The sequence below is a fragment of the Choloepus didactylus genome, chromosome 6, assembly GCF_015220235.1.
Source record: "Choloepus didactylus isolate mChoDid1 chromosome 6, mChoDid1.pri, whole genome shotgun sequence".
In the NCBI taxonomy this organism is placed as follows: domain Eukaryota; kingdom Metazoa; phylum Chordata; class Mammalia; order Pilosa; family Megalonychidae; genus Choloepus; species Choloepus didactylus.
Genome location: NC_051312.1, coordinates 15,218,431 through 15,238,167, shown reverse-complemented (window position 1 = coordinate 15,238,167; position 19,737 = coordinate 15,218,431). Strand labels below are relative to the sequence as shown.

The 19,737-nt window shown below is 37.9% G+C and overlaps 1 protein-coding gene across 2 annotated transcripts in view; it reads right to left on the bottom strand.

Annotated features, from left to right (window-relative positions):
• The window catches only part of LOC119536378 (membrane-spanning 4-domains subfamily A member 4D-like), a 41,416-nt gene extending 22,181 nt beyond the window's left edge, over nucleotides 1–19,235 (bottom strand). For both annotated transcript variants that reach the window (XM_037839140.1, XM_037839141.1), the window contains exons 1-8: nucleotides 19,004–19,235; nucleotides 8,192–8,252; nucleotides 7,296–7,469; nucleotides 6,807–6,947; nucleotides 6,553–6,609; nucleotides 6,060–6,221; nucleotides 4,813–4,914; nucleotides 4,424–4,489 (exon numbers count right to left, since the gene is read on the bottom strand). In XM_037839140.1, coding sequence (XP_037695068.1) covers nucleotides 4,424–4,489; nucleotides 4,813–4,914; nucleotides 6,060–6,221; nucleotides 6,553–6,609; nucleotides 6,807–6,947; nucleotides 7,296–7,415 — 648 coding nt within the window. In that variant the 5' untranslated portion in view covers nucleotides 7,416–7,469; nucleotides 8,192–8,252; nucleotides 19,004–19,235. The remainder of the gene's footprint in view (nucleotides 1–4,423; nucleotides 4,490–4,812; nucleotides 4,915–6,059; nucleotides 6,222–6,552; nucleotides 6,610–6,806; nucleotides 6,948–7,295; nucleotides 7,470–8,191; nucleotides 8,253–19,003) is intronic.
• Between the last annotated feature and the right edge of the window lie 502 nt (nucleotides 19,236–19,737).

Sequence of the window (19,737 nt, the reverse complement as noted above, 5' to 3'; positions counted from 1 at the left end):
CAAAACAGCATGGTACTGGCACAAAGATAGACATATAGATCAATGTAATCGAACTGAGAATTCGGAGATAGACCCCCAGATCTATGGCCGACTGATCTTTGATAAGGTCCCCAAAGCCACTGAACTGGGTCATAATGGTCTTTTCCACAAATGGGGCTGGGAGAGTTGGATATCCATATCCAAAAGAATGAAAGAGGACCCCTACCTCACACCCTACACAAAAATTAACTCAAAATGGACCAAAGATCTCAATATAAAAGAAAGTACCATAAAACTCCTAGAAGATAATGTAGGAAAACATCAAGACCTTGTATTAGGCCGCCACTTCCTAGACTTTACACCCAAAGCACAAGCAACAAAAGAAAAAATAGATAAATGGGAACTCCTCAAGCTTAGAAGTTTCTGCACCTCAAAGGAATTTCTCAGAAAGGTAAAGAGGCAGCCAACTCAATGGGAAAAAATTTTTGGAAACCATGTATCTGACAAAAGACTGATATCTTGCATATATAAAGAAATCCTACAACTCAATGACAATAGTACAGACAGCCCAATTATAAAATGGGCAAAATATACGAAAAGACAGTTCTCTGAAGAGGAAATACAAATGGCCAAGAAACACATGAAAAAAATGTTCAGCTTCACTAGCTATTAGGGAGATGCAAATTAAGACCACAATGAGATACCATCTCACACCGATTAGAATGGCTGCCATTAAACAAACAGGAAACTACAAATGCTGGAGGGGATGTGGAGAAATTGGAACTCTTATTCATTGTTGGTGGGACTGTATAATGGTTCAGCCACTCTGGAAGTCAGTCTGGCAGTTCCTTAGAAAACTATATATAGAGTTACCATTTGACCCAGCGATTGCACTTCTCGGTATATACCCGGAAGATCTGAAAGCAGTGACACGAACAGATATCTGCACGCCAATGTTCATACTAGCATTATTCACAATTGCCAAGGGATGGAAACAACCCAAATGTCCTTCAAAAGATGAATGGATAAATAAAACGTGGTATATACACACGATGGAATACTACATGGCAGTAAGAAGGAACGATTTCGTGAAACATATGACAACATGGATGAACCTTGAAGACATAATGCTGAGCGAAATAAGGCAGGCACAAAAAGAGAAATATTATATGCTACCACTAATGTGAACTTTGAAAAATGTAAAACAAATGGTTTATAATGTAGAATGTAGGGGAACTAGCAATAGAGAGCAATTAAGGAAGGGGGAACAATAATCCAAGAACAGATAAGCTATTCAACATTCTGGGAATGCCCAGGAATGACTATGGTCTGTTAATTTCTAATGGGTATAGTAGGAACAAGTTAATAGAAATGTTGCTATATTAGGTAACTTTCTTGGGGTAGAGTAGGAACATGATGGAAGTAAAGCAGTTATCTTAGGTTAGTTATCTTTTTCTTACTCCCTTGTTCTGGTCTCTTTGAAATGTTCTTTTATTGTATGTTTTTTTTAAATTTTTTTTTATTTTTTTATTTTTCATACAGTTGATTTAAAAAAAAAAAGTTAAAAAAAAAAAAAGGAAAAAAACATGTTAGAGCCCCCTTGAGGAGCCTGTGGAGAATGCAGGGGTATTCGCCTACCCCACCTCGATGGTTGCTAACATGACCACAGACATAGGGGACTGGTGGTTTGATGGGTTGAGCCCTCTACCGTAGGTTTTACCCTTGGGAAGACTGTTGCTGCAAAGGAGAGGCTAGTCCTCCCTATAACTGTGCCTAAGAGCCTCCTCCCAAATGCCTCTTTGTTGCTCAGATGTGGCCCTCTCTCTCTAGCTAAGCCAACTTAGCAGGTGAATTCACTGCCCTCCCCGCTACGTGGGATCAGACACCCAGGGGAGTGAATCTCCCTGGCAACGTGGAATACGACTCCTGGGGAGGAATGTAGACCCGGCATCGTGGGATGGAGAACATCTTCTTGACCAGAAGGGGGATGTGAAAGGAAATGAAATAAACTTCAGTGGCAGAGAGATTCCAAAAGGAGCCGAGAGGTCACTCTGGTGGGCACTCTGATGCACAATTTAGACAACCCTTTTTAGGTTCTAAAGAATTGAGGTAGCTGGTGGTAGATACCTGAAACTATCAAACTACAACCCAGAAACCATGAATCTCAAAGACAATTGTATAAAAATGTAGCTTATGAGGGGTGACAATGGGATTGGGAAAGCCATGAGGACCACATTCCCCTTTGTCTAGTTTATGGATGGATGAGTAGAAAAATAGGGGAAGGAAACAAACAAACAAACAGACAGACAAAGGTACCCAGTGTTCTTTTTTACTTCAGTTGCTCTTTTTCACTTTAATTATTATTCTTGTTATTTGTGTGTGTGTGCTAATGAAGGTGTCAGGGATTGATTTATGTGATGAATGTACAACTATGTAATGGTACTGTGAACAATCGAATGTATGATTTGTTTTGTATGACTGCGTGGTATGTGAATATATCTCAATAAAATGAAGATTTAAAAAAAAAAGATAATACAGCCACAATGCCTTTATCACATCTGAAAACAATTAAAATAATATTAATATTATCAACTATCTGGTCAGGGTTCAGATTTCCAGTTTCTCATAAAGTCAACTTTTTGCTTGTTTGCTTGAGTCAGGATCCAATTACAGTCCCCATGTTGTGATTGGTTCTCATGTCTTTTAAATCTCTCTTAATTTATAAGCTTCCCCTCCATCTTTTTTTTTCTTTCTTTCACTGTCTTTTTTAAAGAAACCTGATTGATTGTCCCATAGGGTTTCCCCCAAAATCTGGATTTTGGTGATTGCATCACTTGGTTGAATTTTTTATATAAAAAGCATATATCATCTTAATTTTTAAAAATTATTTTTTCTTTTTAAAAAAAATAAAGCATTTCAAGATTTTAGTGAATGGTTACACACAGAAATGTACATATTGTATTTCTCTGTATTTTTTGTATTTAAAAAGTGGTGTTCATTTATGTTAAATATGTTACCACAATGAAATTTTTTTAAAAATTTGTATTCAAGAGACCAATAATTATACAAAGAAAAACACAAGCAAAATAAGAAAGCAAGTAAATATTAATTGGGGAAAGGTTGAATCAGTCATGATACATATTCGTATCATGAGTGGAATGTTGTGCAAAGTTTAAAAACAAAACAAAATAATGATGTAGGTCTATATTTACAGACATGGAAAGATTTCTGTAAACCTGTAAAAAAAGTACACCAAACTAATAACAGTAGTTAATTCTGGAGAGTGTCGTAGGATTAGAGAAGGAACAGCTCAAAGGGACTTTGGGTTTAACTATATATTTTGAATTATTAAAACAATTTTAATTCTTTGAATTGGTGATATGTTAATATAATTCCACATTTAAAAGTACAGAAAAGGATAAGAGGATATACTGTAAAAAAAAAATCTCCTTTCCAGTCTTGTCCCACAGCCACCCAGTTCCTCTCCCTGGAAACAATCAATGTTATCAGTTTTTCAGGTATTCCTCCAGAGATAATCTAAGAATATATAAGCAAATCTGAGTGTTTTGTTTTTCTTTTTTTAACACAAGTGGGAGCATACACTATACACTGTAATACACCTTGCTTTTTTTACTTACATATCTTAGAGATTGCCAATGTTTTGATTTAACCAGGAGAATGTATGCGTATATTAAGTAATTTAAAATAAATAAAAAATTAATTTAAAAAAAATGTTTGTTCATATGCAGAAAATGTGGGCATCTCTGTAATTTCAAAGTCTGTTACTCTTCACTCTTGGGAACAGTTAAATATTATTTGGGCTTTAAAAATAAATATGACTGTTATCATGATGTCACATACGACCTTTTAGGATACTCAAAGAAAAGGAAAAGGAAGGCCATTCATCTTTGTCTACTACGGGATAAAAAATAAGATTTGTTTTAATTCTTTTATATTGCCTGGGAATGTATATGTCGTAAAGTGTCAGAAACAACATTGCATAATATATGGCAGGTCTGCCCCACTACAGTACACCACATGTAGACATTCACATCAGAGTCTAAAGTGCATATCACCTAGCCTAAAGGTGTGTACAGTGGTGACCCTGACATATGTTTTCAAATGCAGTAAGGGTCCTTCATCACCCACAGATTACCTAATAGGTCTCATTTAACATGCTAAGACAGCTATGACATTATGCCAATCTTGATACAAACAAATTATATGTTTTATTTTATCACATTAGAGGCAACATTCTGGTGAGATTTGATGTTTCTTTCTAATAGGATAGGCAGAGCACAGACAGATCAACATCAATAAGAAAATAAACATTATCATTTTGAAGTAACTAGAGGCTTTGTTTACAATAGGAACACAGATATGCAGCAATATTCCTGATTAGTAAGGAATATCTAGCATGTTAAGGAGATTATTAAATCACCACCTCATAGTCATCATCAGGAATGGATCTCGGGAATGTGTGATCATTGGATGGTAAGTACACCACCACCTGTGGAAAAATTAGGAAATAAGAAGCAGAAGCATTTACCTCCCCATCCCCCCAAATCTCCTAACACCTTACTTTCCTCTCTTTCTGATCCTATATCAACACCCATTCTCACCCCAAACACTGTCCAGCACCCAGTTCAATCTTACAAATGAGGCCTCTAGAGAGGCGAATATGAACATAGTAGTTTCCTTAGACAGATGAATAACTTGAATTATGAAATCAATGTATTAGATGCTTTGCACTGTTAACTACAATGTAGAGGTTGAATGAAAGACAGAATATCTCAGTATGCATTCCATGTCCCCTGAGCCAAAGACACTCACTGGACCATGGTCACAGCAGACAGCACTGCATCCAAAAGCGGACAAAGACAGGGAGATGATGAGTTCAAACAGGAAGAGGATGAGGATCACAGTCACAATCCCCTGCAAGAAAATCAGATTGTACTGAATCAGCTGAGCACATTTATGCAAAGACCTGTAATGGACTCGTGCAATAGCTCAAGGATGTGTTCATGCTACAGGGCTTGGCTGTTTTCATCCTTAACCCACTGATACGTCCCAAAGGATTGTAAACCCCGCCCCCCACATTTTACCATCAATGGTCAAATCTGCATACAGTTTCACATCCTTAACATCTAGGTTGTACCACTTCTCAAATGCATAGATAAATTCATTTATTATTTCACATTCATTTAATAAACTTCCAATATCAACCATATATATATTTTTGGCTGTCAAGTGTCTAAGGAAAGGTGCTCATTAGCCAACCTCCCATATCAAGGCTTCCCATAATTAGAATATTTTTAGTAATCCCTTTATTTCCCACAGTGTCTTTTTTGCATCTCAGGAAGGGCTTGGTTCAGTATGGAGCCTCTCAGGAAGATACTATTCTAGACTTCTAACCATAATAAATTTGAATGGGTCAGAATACCTATGCTTCTCTTCCTTGAATCATAGCCTTTTAAAAAAATTTCTTTGTTAGAGAAGTTGTGGGTTTACAGAACTCTCATGCATAAAATACAGGATTCCTATATGCCACCCCATCACCAACATCTTGCATTGGTGTGGAACACTTGTTACAATTGATGATAGCACATTTTCATAATTTTACTATTAAATATAGTCCATGTTGTAACTTAGGGTTCACTGTTTAGTTCCATGGATTTTTTTTTAATTTTTTATTCTGTTACTATATATATATAAAATCTAACATTTTCCCTTTTAATCACATTCTAATATATATTTCAGTGCTATTAACTGCTTTTTCAATGTTGTGCTACCATCATCAAATCTGTTACCAAATCGTGGGCAGAAGAATCAAAGTCCAACATTATTCCATCCATTTTTTCCCCATAGCTCTCAGGCTTTTTAAAGGTTTGCCTGATATCCACTATCCCGAATGCCTCCAGTAAGCTAAAGCACAAAGCATTTTATTCCACACTGGCTAAAGGTCCTGACCCCATTAACCAGGTGAATGTTCAATATTAATCTCCACTAGAGAATAGAGGAATATTTGCACTCTTATAAACATTGAGAAATGACTCACCATTGGATCTGGAAGTACTTACCGCTGAGAGAGAAGAGAATAAATATGGGTAGAAATAGGGCCTTCCAGGAATTAAATCTGTCTGCATACCTTCAATTAAATAAACCTCACTGAAAGCGATCAATACCATTACCAGAACTGATGCCACAGCACTCACTGTGTTCATAATCAGGCTGCCCTGGATCTGAAAGAGAATCAGAAAACAGCCCTTTTCCTCAAACTCATGATCCTGGCAAATGTGTATGCATTTCTGTGTGTGTGTGTGTGTGTGTGTGTGTGTGTGTGTGTGTGTGTGTGTGTGTGTGCTGTTTAACACTGGGGAGCTCTCCAGGTGGGCCAGAACACAGATAAAAACATCTACTGTGAAATGGATTAAAAACCATTTTGAGATCTCATCTCAGAGTAAGGGTGAGCCCCTTGAGAACCTGACCATTTTAGACCCCAAGATGAAAGAATCAAGTGCCTCGTTTTGTTTTGTTTTGTTTGATTTTCCTGTAGCTCCAGGGAAAACTCACCATATTCTTTGTCATTTTCTTGGCAGACATAATGGACAGAGTGCCAGATGTGATAAACTGTACAAGGACAAAATTAAATGAGTTGATTTAAGGATGCGTTTTATCTTGTAGCCATTTTCTGAAACAATAATTGGCTCTCATTTCCTTCCCCCCATTATGAACTCAGGCATAGATAAAATGACAATCCCTGTGATAGTAAGAGGTTTTGCAAATTCCAAATAATTGTGAGAGCAAAGAGATGTCAATTGACTTACCATGATTGGTCCCGCTAGGAAAAAGTTGTAGGAAAATTCAAGGTTCTCTATGAATATGGACGTATGAACATTGAATAAGAAGAGAACCTTTAACATACTCCACAGGCAAATATTCATCAGGCCAATCATGATCTGAGCCACCTAGAGAATGAAGAATTGCCCCTAAGGAAGGAGGAATAAGTGCTCTGCTTTGAAAAATTATTTCATTGACACTGGGAGACCAAATTGTTTAAGACTCCTATAGTTCAGGGAATTCCATGAGGATCAGCACTAAGATTTTCATCCAGTGTTCCCAAATCCAGGACAGTTTGCAGATTTGGCCCATATTTTCCTCCAGACATAGGAATCCCTGTGACCACTCTTAAATTCTTCTCTGGTTTTGACCCATTTAGGAAATATGTCTTCACGTCAACATTCCCAGCCACCCTCCAATCTGTTCCTGCAGTAATTGACTCCTTCTCTGTTTATTACCTGAATGGTCAAACTTACCCCAAGAATGACTGGCTCCCCGTTTAGGAATTTCTGCCGACTGTCCTGGGCGTTGTAAGGGAAAGCTATTGGCCCAGACTGGCCCGGAAGGATGATGGGGTCTCTCTGGAGATGGTCCATGGTTATTTCCCTATTGATTTCCTTGGTGCATGAGGTTATATTGACTGGGAAGGACTGATAAAAATATGGACTATCTTTAATGCCATAAATAGTTACAATCCATAAATTCACAAAGTAAGAGGCAATTACTAAACCAAATGCAAATTAAGACATAGAATCACTTCACTATTTAAGTGGAGACGGTCTGAAAATAATAGAATATTCAACATCATATCCTGACATTTCTTCAATCATTCAAGTTGAATCCTTTAATATGTTCAACAGTGTCAAAAAGGCTATTTAAGCTTCTAAAATTACTCAGAGAGGATGCTGAGGACCCTAGGTTAGAATGTATTTACTTACGTACACTTTGTTTTGAAACTGTCCTGAAATTCCCCAAACCACATAGAAATAAATGTTAGTCATTTGTCTTGTATTCCTGCCCCATGAAATAGGCAACATTTAGTTTTTATTTGTTGTTCATTCCAATTTGGAATTTTTTTTGTTTACTGGATCAGGCTTTCTTTTGTAGCTTTAGGAAATGAAGGGATTTTCTCCATAAGTCACTTTGAAACATGAATACTCTTCGATGGAGGATTTGCTTTCACTTGACACCTTTGGTTAACTAGCTACACAGTCCACACTGACCCCAAAGATACTATATCTGCTAAGGATCTGGCACAGCTAAATAGATGGCTGGAAATTGCCTCACACTAGAATCTGTCTGAGCCAAACTCTTCTTTTATTACTCTAATAATCATCTAACAGAAATGACAAGCAAAAAAAAATTTACATACTTGTAATATTCTTCTCTTTTGACCACAAATCTTCTTCCTCTATTTGAAGATGTGGACTAATCTAAGTATAAATATAAGTTAGTGTCACTCTTTCACTCAAAAAGATGTCACTAGATGCTCTGTAGCGCATAAATTCCTTTGTTTTTGCAGTCTTACTTTTTAAAATTGAAGTATAATTCACATATCATAAAATTCATATTTTTGAAGTATAGAATAGTGTGGTTTTTAGTATATTCATAAAGTTTTGTAACCATCACCACAATCGATACTAGAGCATTTTCATCACCCCAAATAGAAACTCTATATCCGTTAGCATTCACTGTCCATTTCCCCCCAGAGATAAATGAGTTCATGTCTGGAATTTCAGTTCTATTCCTTTAATCTATGTCTATCGTTATGTCAGTACCATAATGTTTTGATTATTGTAGATTTGTAGTAAGTTTTGAAATCAGAAAGAGCAAGTCCTGCAACATTGTCCTTCTTTTTCCATGATTGCTTGATTATTCTGGGTCCCTCACATTTCCATATGAATTGGAGGATTATTTCATAATTTCTGCAGAACAGGCAGCTGGAATTTTGATAGGGATTGTGCTGAATCTGTAGATCAATATTTCCATCTTAACAATTAAGTCTTCTAATCCTTGAACACAGATATCTTTCCATTCTTTAGGTCTTCTTGAGTTTCTTTCAATGACAAGTTGTAGTTTTTAGTGTACAAGTCTTACACTTCTTTTGTTAAATTTATTACTAAATATTTTATTGTTTTTGATGATATTTTAAATGGAATTACTTCTTAATTCCATCTTCAGATTGCTCATTTCTAGTGTATAGAAATACATCTGATTTTGCATGTTTATCAATATCCTGCAAATTTGCTGAAGTTTATTAGCTCTAATGATTTTTTGATGGATTCTCTAATATTTTCTATATACAAGATCTTGTCATCTGCAAGTATTATTTCAAATCTGAAAAGATCAAAGACTAAGCATCATGGCTAGAGCCCTCAATACAAGGTTGAATAGAACTGCTGGGTCCTGATCTCAGTAGGAAAGTTTTCATTCTTTCATCAATTAAGTATGCTAGTTATGGGCTTTCACATAAATATATTTTTTAATTCTTACAGCTGCAGTATTAACACCATTAAAAAAAGAAGGTCACCTGAGTCATAGAGGGTTAAACTGGAAGTTCTAAACTCAAATGCCTACATGGGCCAAGAGAAGATATAAATTAGGCTAAGAGCAGTAAAATAGCTTTGATGAACTTGCCAACCCAGGTAGCAAACTGAGGAGCATGTGTTCCAGTAAGCTGGGGAAGGAGGTTCCTAGCCCCTGCTGATCTCCTGCATGGGAATGTGGGCCCCATGGAGCCACATCTTCCAATTCTTTAAGAAAAACCAGAAACCCAAGTTTCTCTTTGAAATTTCCCAATTTAAAAGCCCTATGATCCAGGTCAAACAAAACAGCTCAGCAAACAGTTTTGCAAACCTTGGATTAACAGATCTGCTGATGGTCCCACTGCTATGAGTAGCAGAGCTGGATGGGATTCTGATCTGTGATCCCAAAATTGCCTCAAGCTATAAAGTAATAAATATTATCTTCTAAAAGAGGTGATAGGCTCCAAGGAGCCAGGTAAAATTTGGAAATTCAATCTTTATCTGATCACGTTGCTCCTAGAGTTTCCCACCACAACCACCACCAGCAAGAAAGAAGGCAGTCTCCAGAAACTCCAACCCCCATGGCCACTTTGGGCATCAGCTGTCTTGGGAAGTATGGCTTGAGAATCCTTGGAGGGCACCTGTATTTCACGCCTTTTGAAATCAAAGTTTGGGATCATTAGAGACGTAGCACTGAGCCCACTCCTAGTTACCATGAAAGGCATCCTCTGCCCCAGCTGCATTGAGGCAGAAAAGGTCCTGCCTCCATGACAGGAGACCTCCAGCAGGGCACCGACACAGTGATCAGAGGGCCGGCTGCATCTTCCCACATTAAACTGTGGGATCATGGAATGCTTGGGGTCTAACCAACCTCTTCATAAGGAATGAAGAATGAGTATATTCCCTGAAATAGAGAGTCCAGAAAACCTGGAACGGACATTCTAAAATCTTGGTCAAAATGCCTTGTCCTTTCGAAAATTGTATGGTAATGTTAAAGGCAGATTGTGGGTGCCAAAAGCTTCCAGTATTGTGCACAACAGGTTCACAACCCGAACCATCAGATCCTGGTCATTTAACACCACACTAATGGTCTTGAGACCTAGAGCCCAGGGGTGCGTCGGTGGAGCCAAGCATCCATCTCTCTGAATTTTCAGTGCCTGAGAGTTTTCGTGTGCAGTGCTGCTATCTTCTGTTTTCATGACAATTGGTCATTGAAGGCACGTATGATGTTGGCTATGGATGACCAAAAGTCCTTCTCAGGGTCCTGGCTGAGCATCCAATATGTAAGTTGCCTCTAAAAGTATTATTCAGGGCATCAAAATTCTGTTGGGGAAAAAATCTCATCTACTGAAAAATCAGAGAAGTAATGTGTATTCCTTTTTATATTTACAAACCAAAAGGAAAATTTGGTTTACATAAAGTTGACTAATTTTTTTAATTCCGCTTTATTGAGATATATTCACATGCCATACAATCATCCATGGTATACAATCAACTGTTCACAGTACCATCATATAGTTATACATTCATCACCCCAATCTATTTTTGAAAATTTTCCTTACACCAGAAAGAATCAGAATAAGAATAAAAAATAAAAATAGAAAAGAGCACCCAAACCACCCCCCATACCACCCCATTTTTCATTTAGGTTTTGTCCCCATTTTTCTACTCATCCATTCATGCACTGGATAAAGGGAATGTGATCCACAAGGTTTTCACAATAGTACTGTCACCCCTTATAAGCTACATTGTTTTACAATCATCTTCAAGAGTCAAGGCTACTGGGTTGGAGTTTGGTAGTTTCAGGTATTTGCTTCTAGCTATTCCAATATATTAAAACCTAAAAAGTGTTATCTATATAGTGCATAAGAATGTCCACCAGAGTGACCTCTTGACTCCATTTGAAATCTCTCAGCCACTGAAGCTTTATTTCATTTCATTTTGCATCCCTCTTTTGGTCAAGAAGATGTTCTCAATCCCACGATGCTGGGTCCAGATTCATCCCCAGGAGTCATATCCTGTGTTGCCAGGGAGATTTACACCTCTGGGAATCAGGTCCCAAGTAGGGGGAAGGGCAGTGAGATCACCTGCCAAGGTGACTTAGTTAGAGAGAGAGGGCCACATCTAAGCAACAAAGAGGCACTCAGGGGGAGACTCTTAGGGACAATAATAAGCAGCTTTAGCCTCTCCTTGCAGCAACAAGCTTCACAGGGGCCAGCCCCAAGACAGAGGGTTCAGCACATCAAGAAAGTTGGCTAATTTTAATTTGCTTCCTTAGTATAAATATAACAGGTCAATTTGTTAAGATTTAGAGTTCCTATTTCATTCTCAGAATCACCTCCAAACATGGGTCCCAAATATTGGTCTCAGCAGAAACAGAGAAAGCAGTTCGGCTCCATCTGGATTTGCGCCCAACTCCAGGGGTTCACATCTTCTAAACACTAAGCATTTTAAGATAATGCTGAGGGGCCTCTGTGCACTGAAGAGAGCTCTTGCCTTTTCCGTCAGTTAGGAGGTGATCGCTAGGTCCTTGGAATGTGACGGCAGATAGGAGTGTTTGTTTGCCTGTGGGCCTTGGCCACCAGAGTCCAAAATGTGCTTGATGATGGGGCATTGGACCAGGCAGTATCCACTCTACCTCAGGAGGTGCTGGAGACTAAAGGTATGCCTCTACCTCCAGGGAAGCTAGAGACTAAAAGTCAGCCACTTTGGCCGGCAATCATGGCAACTCAAGAAAAACTACACACACCAGTGCTTGGGAGAGCTTCACTGGTTAGCAAGACTCCGTGTGCATTGTCAACCATGTTTCCAGAAAAGTAACACTTCCCATGGTTCAATGGAGAGAGGACAACTGGAAGCTCTTCATTTGGGAGTTTCCTGAACTCTGCACTATGTCTCTCTTCTCTTGACCGCCCTTTCTCTAATCCATATCTGTTATCTGTAATAAACTACAACAGTGAATCGAACAGCTTTCAGTGAGTTCTGTGGGTCCTTCTAGCAAACTATCAAACCACCAAACATGCAATTGGCATCAGAAGTGAAGACGGCCTTGTGGGGACTTGGAGATTTGAATCATGCCACCCCACAAAGATATGTTCACGTCCTAACCCCCAGTCCGTGGGTGTGAACCATTTGTAAACTGGACCTTTGAAGGTGTTATTAGTTAAAGTGAGGCCAAGCTGAATCAGGGTGTGCCTTAATCCAATATGACTGAAGTTCTTATAACCAAAGGAAATTGGATGTGGAAGTAGAAACTATAGGATGAGACAGAGAAATGACATTGTGATAGAGGGAGAAATTGAGCCACCACCAGAACACTATACTACAGAGAAAACAAGGCCAATACCTTCATCTGGGCATCTAGCCTCCAAAACTGTGAGACAATAGATTCCTGCCAAGCCAACCAGCCTGTAGTATGTCACTGCAGTCCTGGAAATGAAGATGGGACCGTTTCCTAGCTTCACAGTTTCCTAATTCTTACAGATTCCATGAGAAAAAGTCATCAAAATGATTAAGAGTGAGTGTTAGCATCCTTTTAGAAAAATATCTATTTTTGCTTTATCAGGGGCACGCTGTTTCACCGTATCTGAATATTCATCCTGATTCTTTCCATTCATGTTCCCATGTGCTGCTTAAATTCACCTATTTTTTATAAGTAGTTGTAATTCATTGAAATGACCTTAAACTTGCTGATATAATCTTTTCACAATGCCATCCTGATTGAACTCTCAGTAACACTTCACATTTCATCCCAGTTAGTTCAATGAATTTGAATAAAATAAAGAGGCCACAGTATCTCTAATTATTATATCCAACGTTAACTTAATACTTTCACTCCCCCCAAAAAATACGTTTAAGTGCCTATTCACTCTATTTTAACATTGAATAGAAATATCAGTTTACGTATTTGTGGCATTATTGATTTCTGTATGACAAAGAATCAAGCATAACTACAAATATTTGCTGTAAAAAGATGGGTGATTGGCAGAATCATTCATAATTTGGGGAAGAAAATTAAGAATTTGTGTTTTGGCTATATTAAGTGGATCTCTAAAAATGAATGGAACATACACTGCTGTGTTCATGAGTATGAAACTCACAAAGAGGCCAAGGCTAGAGGCATAAATTTGAGAATCATCCAAGAACAGAAGGGTTTAAGACCACGAGACTAGAACACAAAAGGAAATCACCAGGAAGGAGAGAATAAAGTAAGAGAGAGAGAGAGACACAAAGAGAGACAGAGACAGAGAGAGAGAATAGCTCCAAAGGTAGAAAGATTATGAGACCTATGTCCCTGAAGCTAAACAATTTTACTGTTCTGGAACATGAAGAAATATGATTGATTACTGATAGTATTTGGTAATATTAGAAGGCATTAGTCACATGATATGTTGCCCTTGTTATATAATGAAACCACGACTTTGGATCTGTTTTTGTTATTGTTGTTATTTATTAAGAGTTGAGAACTGCTTGTGGGGTTATCCTTTTTGCCTAAGCACAGAACATTATAAAGGTTATTCTTCTTTGGAGTTCTGACTCAAATCAGAAGCGACAGTGGACTTACTCACACTTCACCTGGAGAAAACGATCACGTAATACTCACCCTTGGGTAAAATCAACGCCTAGACTGGTCTTGAGTTTCTTCTTAGAGAAAGCTCTTGCTATTTCCTTCTATACAGAAGGAATATATTTTAGCCCAAGATGGACATGGGAAAAAAACCCAAGTCATCTTTGAGAAAGAACTTGCAACCCAAACATTCTAGCACTGCACTTTGTGTTGTGAATCTTTATTAAGCAGTAATTGTTATAAAATCCCCATTATTTAAATTATACAGAACAAAATGATGTTTCCAAATATGAATAGTTGCTGAATATTCAAAATAATGAAGAAAATTTGTTGAAACAACAGTAAGAAAATGTGAATATTTGAGACTTCAATAAAGAGTACACACGTTTTGGACCCTTTTACAGAAGCTAATGCCCCTTTTTCTCACAAGAATATCCAAGGAAATCATCATTCTTATTTTCATGGAGAAGAATGACTGGGTAAGAGAAAAATTATGAACATCTATAATTTGAAGTGAAACACTCATTTTAGGAATGCTTTCCTCCTCTATTCATAATAAGTCTTTATTTTTGAGACATGGATCATTCTGAATATATATAGAAAAGTATCACCATTTTAATCTTTCATAAAGATGGCAATCAATATTCTGTCTCACATACATTCACTCTTTGAAGTCATAAGAAACTTGACATAATCCTTACGGCTGCAACTGTTTATTCTTATTTTAATGGGGTGAAAATTAGAATGAGTACCCTAAATAAGGCCTGCCCAAAATAAGACCACTTTTAGGGTTCTTTGAATGTTTTATTAGGGCACTGAAACACTGATGGGGTTCAGGTAGTATTAGAGCATTGGATAATTAGAAAAAAGAGGTGCTTTCATATTCATATACCCAGACCAAAATTGAAAATCTAGTTATGTACAAGTTGCCTAATATAAATTGTGTTTTCTTAGTGCTAATATACCAGGTGAATTTGTCCAGGAATAAGATTCCATTTAATTCTCAGTAACATTCCCTGGGCCCCCAATTTTTGCCTTTGCAGCAGCCACAACATTTAAAAAATCTGAGAGATCAGCATATCTTCTGCAATTGGGGGGCAGAGGGGTGGGGTGGGAAGGAAAGTAAATTCAGTCCCAGTTGCATCATGCCCAAATCTATTAAATACTGAGCATTTTCCAGAATCCCTCAAAGGATTCATGAGAAATAACATCACAGTTATTCAATTATTTTGCTAGGAATCTTTTTATGCAAATGTATTTTGTTTCTGCTTCTCCAGGAACAAGCTTATTTGCTGCACGAAGACATGTCCACTGACCCCTTTGAACCAATCGAAAGCCTCCTGTTTACATTACACATGGAAGTTATATGTATTAGAATGACCCCAATTTCCTAATTCAATAGGCTATTCCCTTAAATCACTCTTAACTGCTTTCAGCCCATTTGAGCACTAATCTCAGGTAGCACATGACTTCAGAAGTATGTGAGAGCGTAATGTTTTTGATATTCCTATGAAGAACAGTGACTTAATCCTTCAGCTTCCAAGATATATATTTATCTGCCTGCTCAGGAGCTCAACTTAATTATCAAAAGAAGGGTAAGTGAAAAAAACATTCAAATACTAAAATACATTTTTTTTCCTGCTATCTTGTGAGGGCTCCTTTGCCAACTACCCTACCACAGTAAATGGCTGGTACTTTCCACAAATGCTTTCCACTGATGTTTAGGAGATAACCTTGGTATCTTTGTTTCCCTCTTAGTAGTCAAACAATCCACCCACAGCTATTTCCTCTTCCAAAGTACATTCAGAATGGGTTGGCTTAAACAACCCATTTACTGACTCACAGATTTGAACCCAGAAGTCCCAAATCACATTAACCAGCAAGGCTGCCTTTCTCCCAGGAGCGTGTGGCATCTTGGTGTGGACTTCCACAATCCTTGGGGTTCCTTGGTTTGCCTCCTGTCACATGGGGATGTCCTTTCCTTTCTTTTCCTGTTCCTGCTGACTTGCCCTTCTGGCTTCCACCGGTGACTTTCTCTTTCCAAGGCCACTACTAAACTAAGATCCACCCTCATTCATCTGGACCACACCTTAATAAAAACAACATCTTTAAGAGGTTTACACTTGCAGGAATGCAGATCATGTGTAATTTGGGGTAAACCATTTGATCTTCCACAGAAAGGATGCAAAGAATGTCTAGACATATTAATAAGCCTTCTAGCAATGACAGGAGTGAAAGCAGTCAGGTTCATGAGTGTGAAGCACAGAAAAGAGATTGAGTCTGCAGACACAAATTTGAGAGTCATCCAAGAACAAAAAGGGTATAAGGCCATGCAACTAGATGGGATTGCAACAGGGATGAGCAGAGACTTAAAACAGAAGGACCCTTTGGTTCCCTGACATTTAGTAGCCAGGAAGGGGAAACTAGAATCCAAGAGGTACAATGGGAAAGAACAATCCCTAAGCTAGGAATGCCTGGAAATCATTGTGTCTCAGAAACCGACTCAAGAAATAATATATATAATGTCCAATATTCCTGAGATGAAGATTGATAACTATGCTGGGGTTTGGAAATAGCAGAGGTTATTTTCCATATGGTATGTCACAACTACTCAATTATGAAAAGATATACCATATAATGAAAAGATAAGCTAGATCCAGCTTTTAAAATTCATATATTTATTTATGATATATGTGCTAATTAATGTTTTTGTGTTTTCCCTTCTTTTAATGTTCAGCACCTGCTAAAGTCTACTCTTCTGTGTAGGCACGTGTCAAAATCTTGCTCTTTACTTGAGAGAGAACTTCCTCCTCACACATCTCCTTTTTCTAAGGTCAGCCATGGGCTGAACCATGGGCAATTCCTTGGGAATGTTCTAGACACTTCCCTGTGCACATGGGATAGACTGTAGCTCTAACTGCTCAAGGAGAATGATGACGTTACACTTGAGAAAGTCCTTGCCACCTACTGAACAGTGTTCCAAGTATCCTGACAATGCCCACCAGGCTGAAGAAGTATTGCCATGGATACACTGCATTACTAGAGCATACTACAGTATGGGGTTTGGGAATATTCAAATTTAGGAAGAAAACAATAGTAGGAAAACATAAATATTTTTTCAGCCTCTATTAAGTACGTAAAAATCTGTTGGCTCTTCAACAGAAATGAATCCCTTTTACTTTTAGGAGAATGCCTAAGGGAAGAAAATTGTCATTATAATTATTTTCAAAGAGATGAATGAGTGTGGAAGAAAAAACATGAAATGTATACTCTAATATTTGGTGATGACTTTGCCTAAGAACTCAAGTGAGAACAGAAGCATTTTTTTGTTTTTTTTTTTAAATTCGGTTTTATTGAGATATATTCACATACCATACAATCATCTATGGTGTACAATCAGCTTCTCACAGTACCATCATATAGCTGTGCATTCATTACCCCAATCTATTTTTGAACATTTTCCTTACACCAGAAAGAATCAGAATAAGAATAAAAAATAAAAATAAAAAAGAACACCCAAATCACCACCCCCCATATCACCCTATTTTTCATTTGGGTTTTGTCCCCATTTTTCTACTCATCCATTCATACACTGGATAAAGGGAGTGCGATCCACAAAGTTTTCACAATTGTAGTCACCCCTTGTAAGCCACATTGTTTTACAATCGTCTTCAAGAATCAAGGCTGCTGGGTTGAAGTTTGGTAGTTTCAGGTATTTATTTACTTCTAGCTATTCCAATATATTAAAACCTGAAAAGTGTTATCTATATAGTGCATAAGAATGTCCACCAGAGTGACCCCTTGACTCCATTTGAAATCTCTCAGCCACTGAAGCTTTATTTTGTTTCATTTTGCATCCCCCTTTTGGTCAAGAAGATGTTCTCAATCCCACAATGCTGGGTCCAAATTCATCCCTGGGTCATATCCTGTGTTGCCAGGGAGATTTACACCCCTGGGAGTCAGGTCCCACGTAGTGGGGAGGGCAGAGAGATCACCCACCAAGATGACTTAGTTAGAGAGAGAGAGGGCCACATCTGAGCAACAAACAGGCACTCAGGGGGAGACTCTTCGGCACAATTATAAGCAGGTTTAGCCTCTCCTTGAAGCAACCAGAGAAACATTTGTTTTTAACTCAAGCTAATGATTTTTTTTATAGAGAAGTGTCCCTTGATATTCAGATTTTGCTCCTACCCTTGCTTTCCCTGGCAGTTCCTGCAAATTGTCTTCTCATTCTCAAAATCTGCTGTTTTCTTTCACAAAAGACAATGTTTGCCAAAGAAAAAATGTGTACTTTTCTTTTTTATCTTTGTAACATTACCATAGCTCAAAACACGTCTTTTCTATTTAGTTTCCTTTTAAAAAAAAATTGAATCTCCAGTTTCTCATGATGAATTCATATATGAAGCAAATATATCATGTCACTGATTTCTCTGGGCTAATTGTGGCTCATTCTTTGTGAAGTCCATAATTTTTCATTTTCTTTCATAGATTCATGATATACAAAGCACAGTCTTCTCAATGTTAAATCCTTCTTCTCAACAAGGATAATGAAAATAAAGAAAATATAATTCCAGATCAAGGACACCCTTGCCTTGAATCAAAGTTCTTCTATTAACACAACACTTACAAAGTAGATATTTGTTACATCAAGTCACATAAAGCTATACCAAGAGAACTAAATAGTCTGCCTTCAGGACCACTGGAAAACTATTCTGTGGTGCTCATAGAGGAAAGAATCTGACAGAACTTAAAGACAAAACTTTTTTCTGCATTTTGAAAATTGTTACCTGGCTTAGGTCTTTGCAACATACAGTTTGGAAGGGGTCTCTGGTTCTGTAAAATTGTCACATTAAGCCTCCAACCAGAGTTTCAGCTAATTCTTTTTATGAAAAAAGACATGCCCTTAGACCTTGATGGTCTTCTCAAAAAGCTAGTGTCACAGTAAACAGCCTTTAGTAGTTTAATCTACTTCCTCCCATGGGACAACTCAATGGCAACTTGTATGAGCCTTAGGCATGAGCACAGACTGAACATACCCTCCTTTTGGCCAAAGAATAGCTACAAAGCTTAGAAAAATAGGAGAGATACCTACCTCCGTCTTAGGATACCATTCAGTCTTAAATGTGTATCTGCCCAGGACCAGGAAACTTCATTGCACCAGACTCAATTTCGGGGGCTTCCACAGGACGTACCTCCAAAGCACCAAGCAGCATGAGGACTTTGTCTTTTCCTGGCACCATGGGCTGTGGGGATTGGGTACACTTTACACCCAGGGTTTTGCTCAACAGGAACGAGCTCCCTGCTGTATGAAGAGATAATTATACATCACCCCAAAAGGCATTGTCATGGACTGTTTCTTGAAGATGGGTCTCTGTGATGGGTTAAAGTACGATGCTGACAGTGATAACCCTTTATCTCTGCTGTTCAGATAGCCACAGCTCTGATGTCCAACCCTTTCACAGATGAAATCCTAAGTCTTCCTTACCAACCCCTTTTGTGGTAGGGGCAGGGCTGGTTACTACTGGCTTCTTAAAATGAGCTATTAAGTTTTTCTTTCTCTATGCTTTCTGAAATTGATCCCGTAACTTTGGTATTATTTCTTCCTTAAATGTTTGATAAATTTACCCACAAAGTCAACTCTGCTTAAACTTGTCTATGTGACAAGCCTTTTAATTTTGAATTCAATTTCTTCTTTCTGTGATACAGGGTATGAAGGTTAAGTTCACACGTCAACTTGGCCAGGTTATGGTGTCCAGTTGTTTGGCTAAGGAAGCACTGTCCTGATTGCTACTGTGAGGGTATTTCATGTATTTAAATCATTAGTCA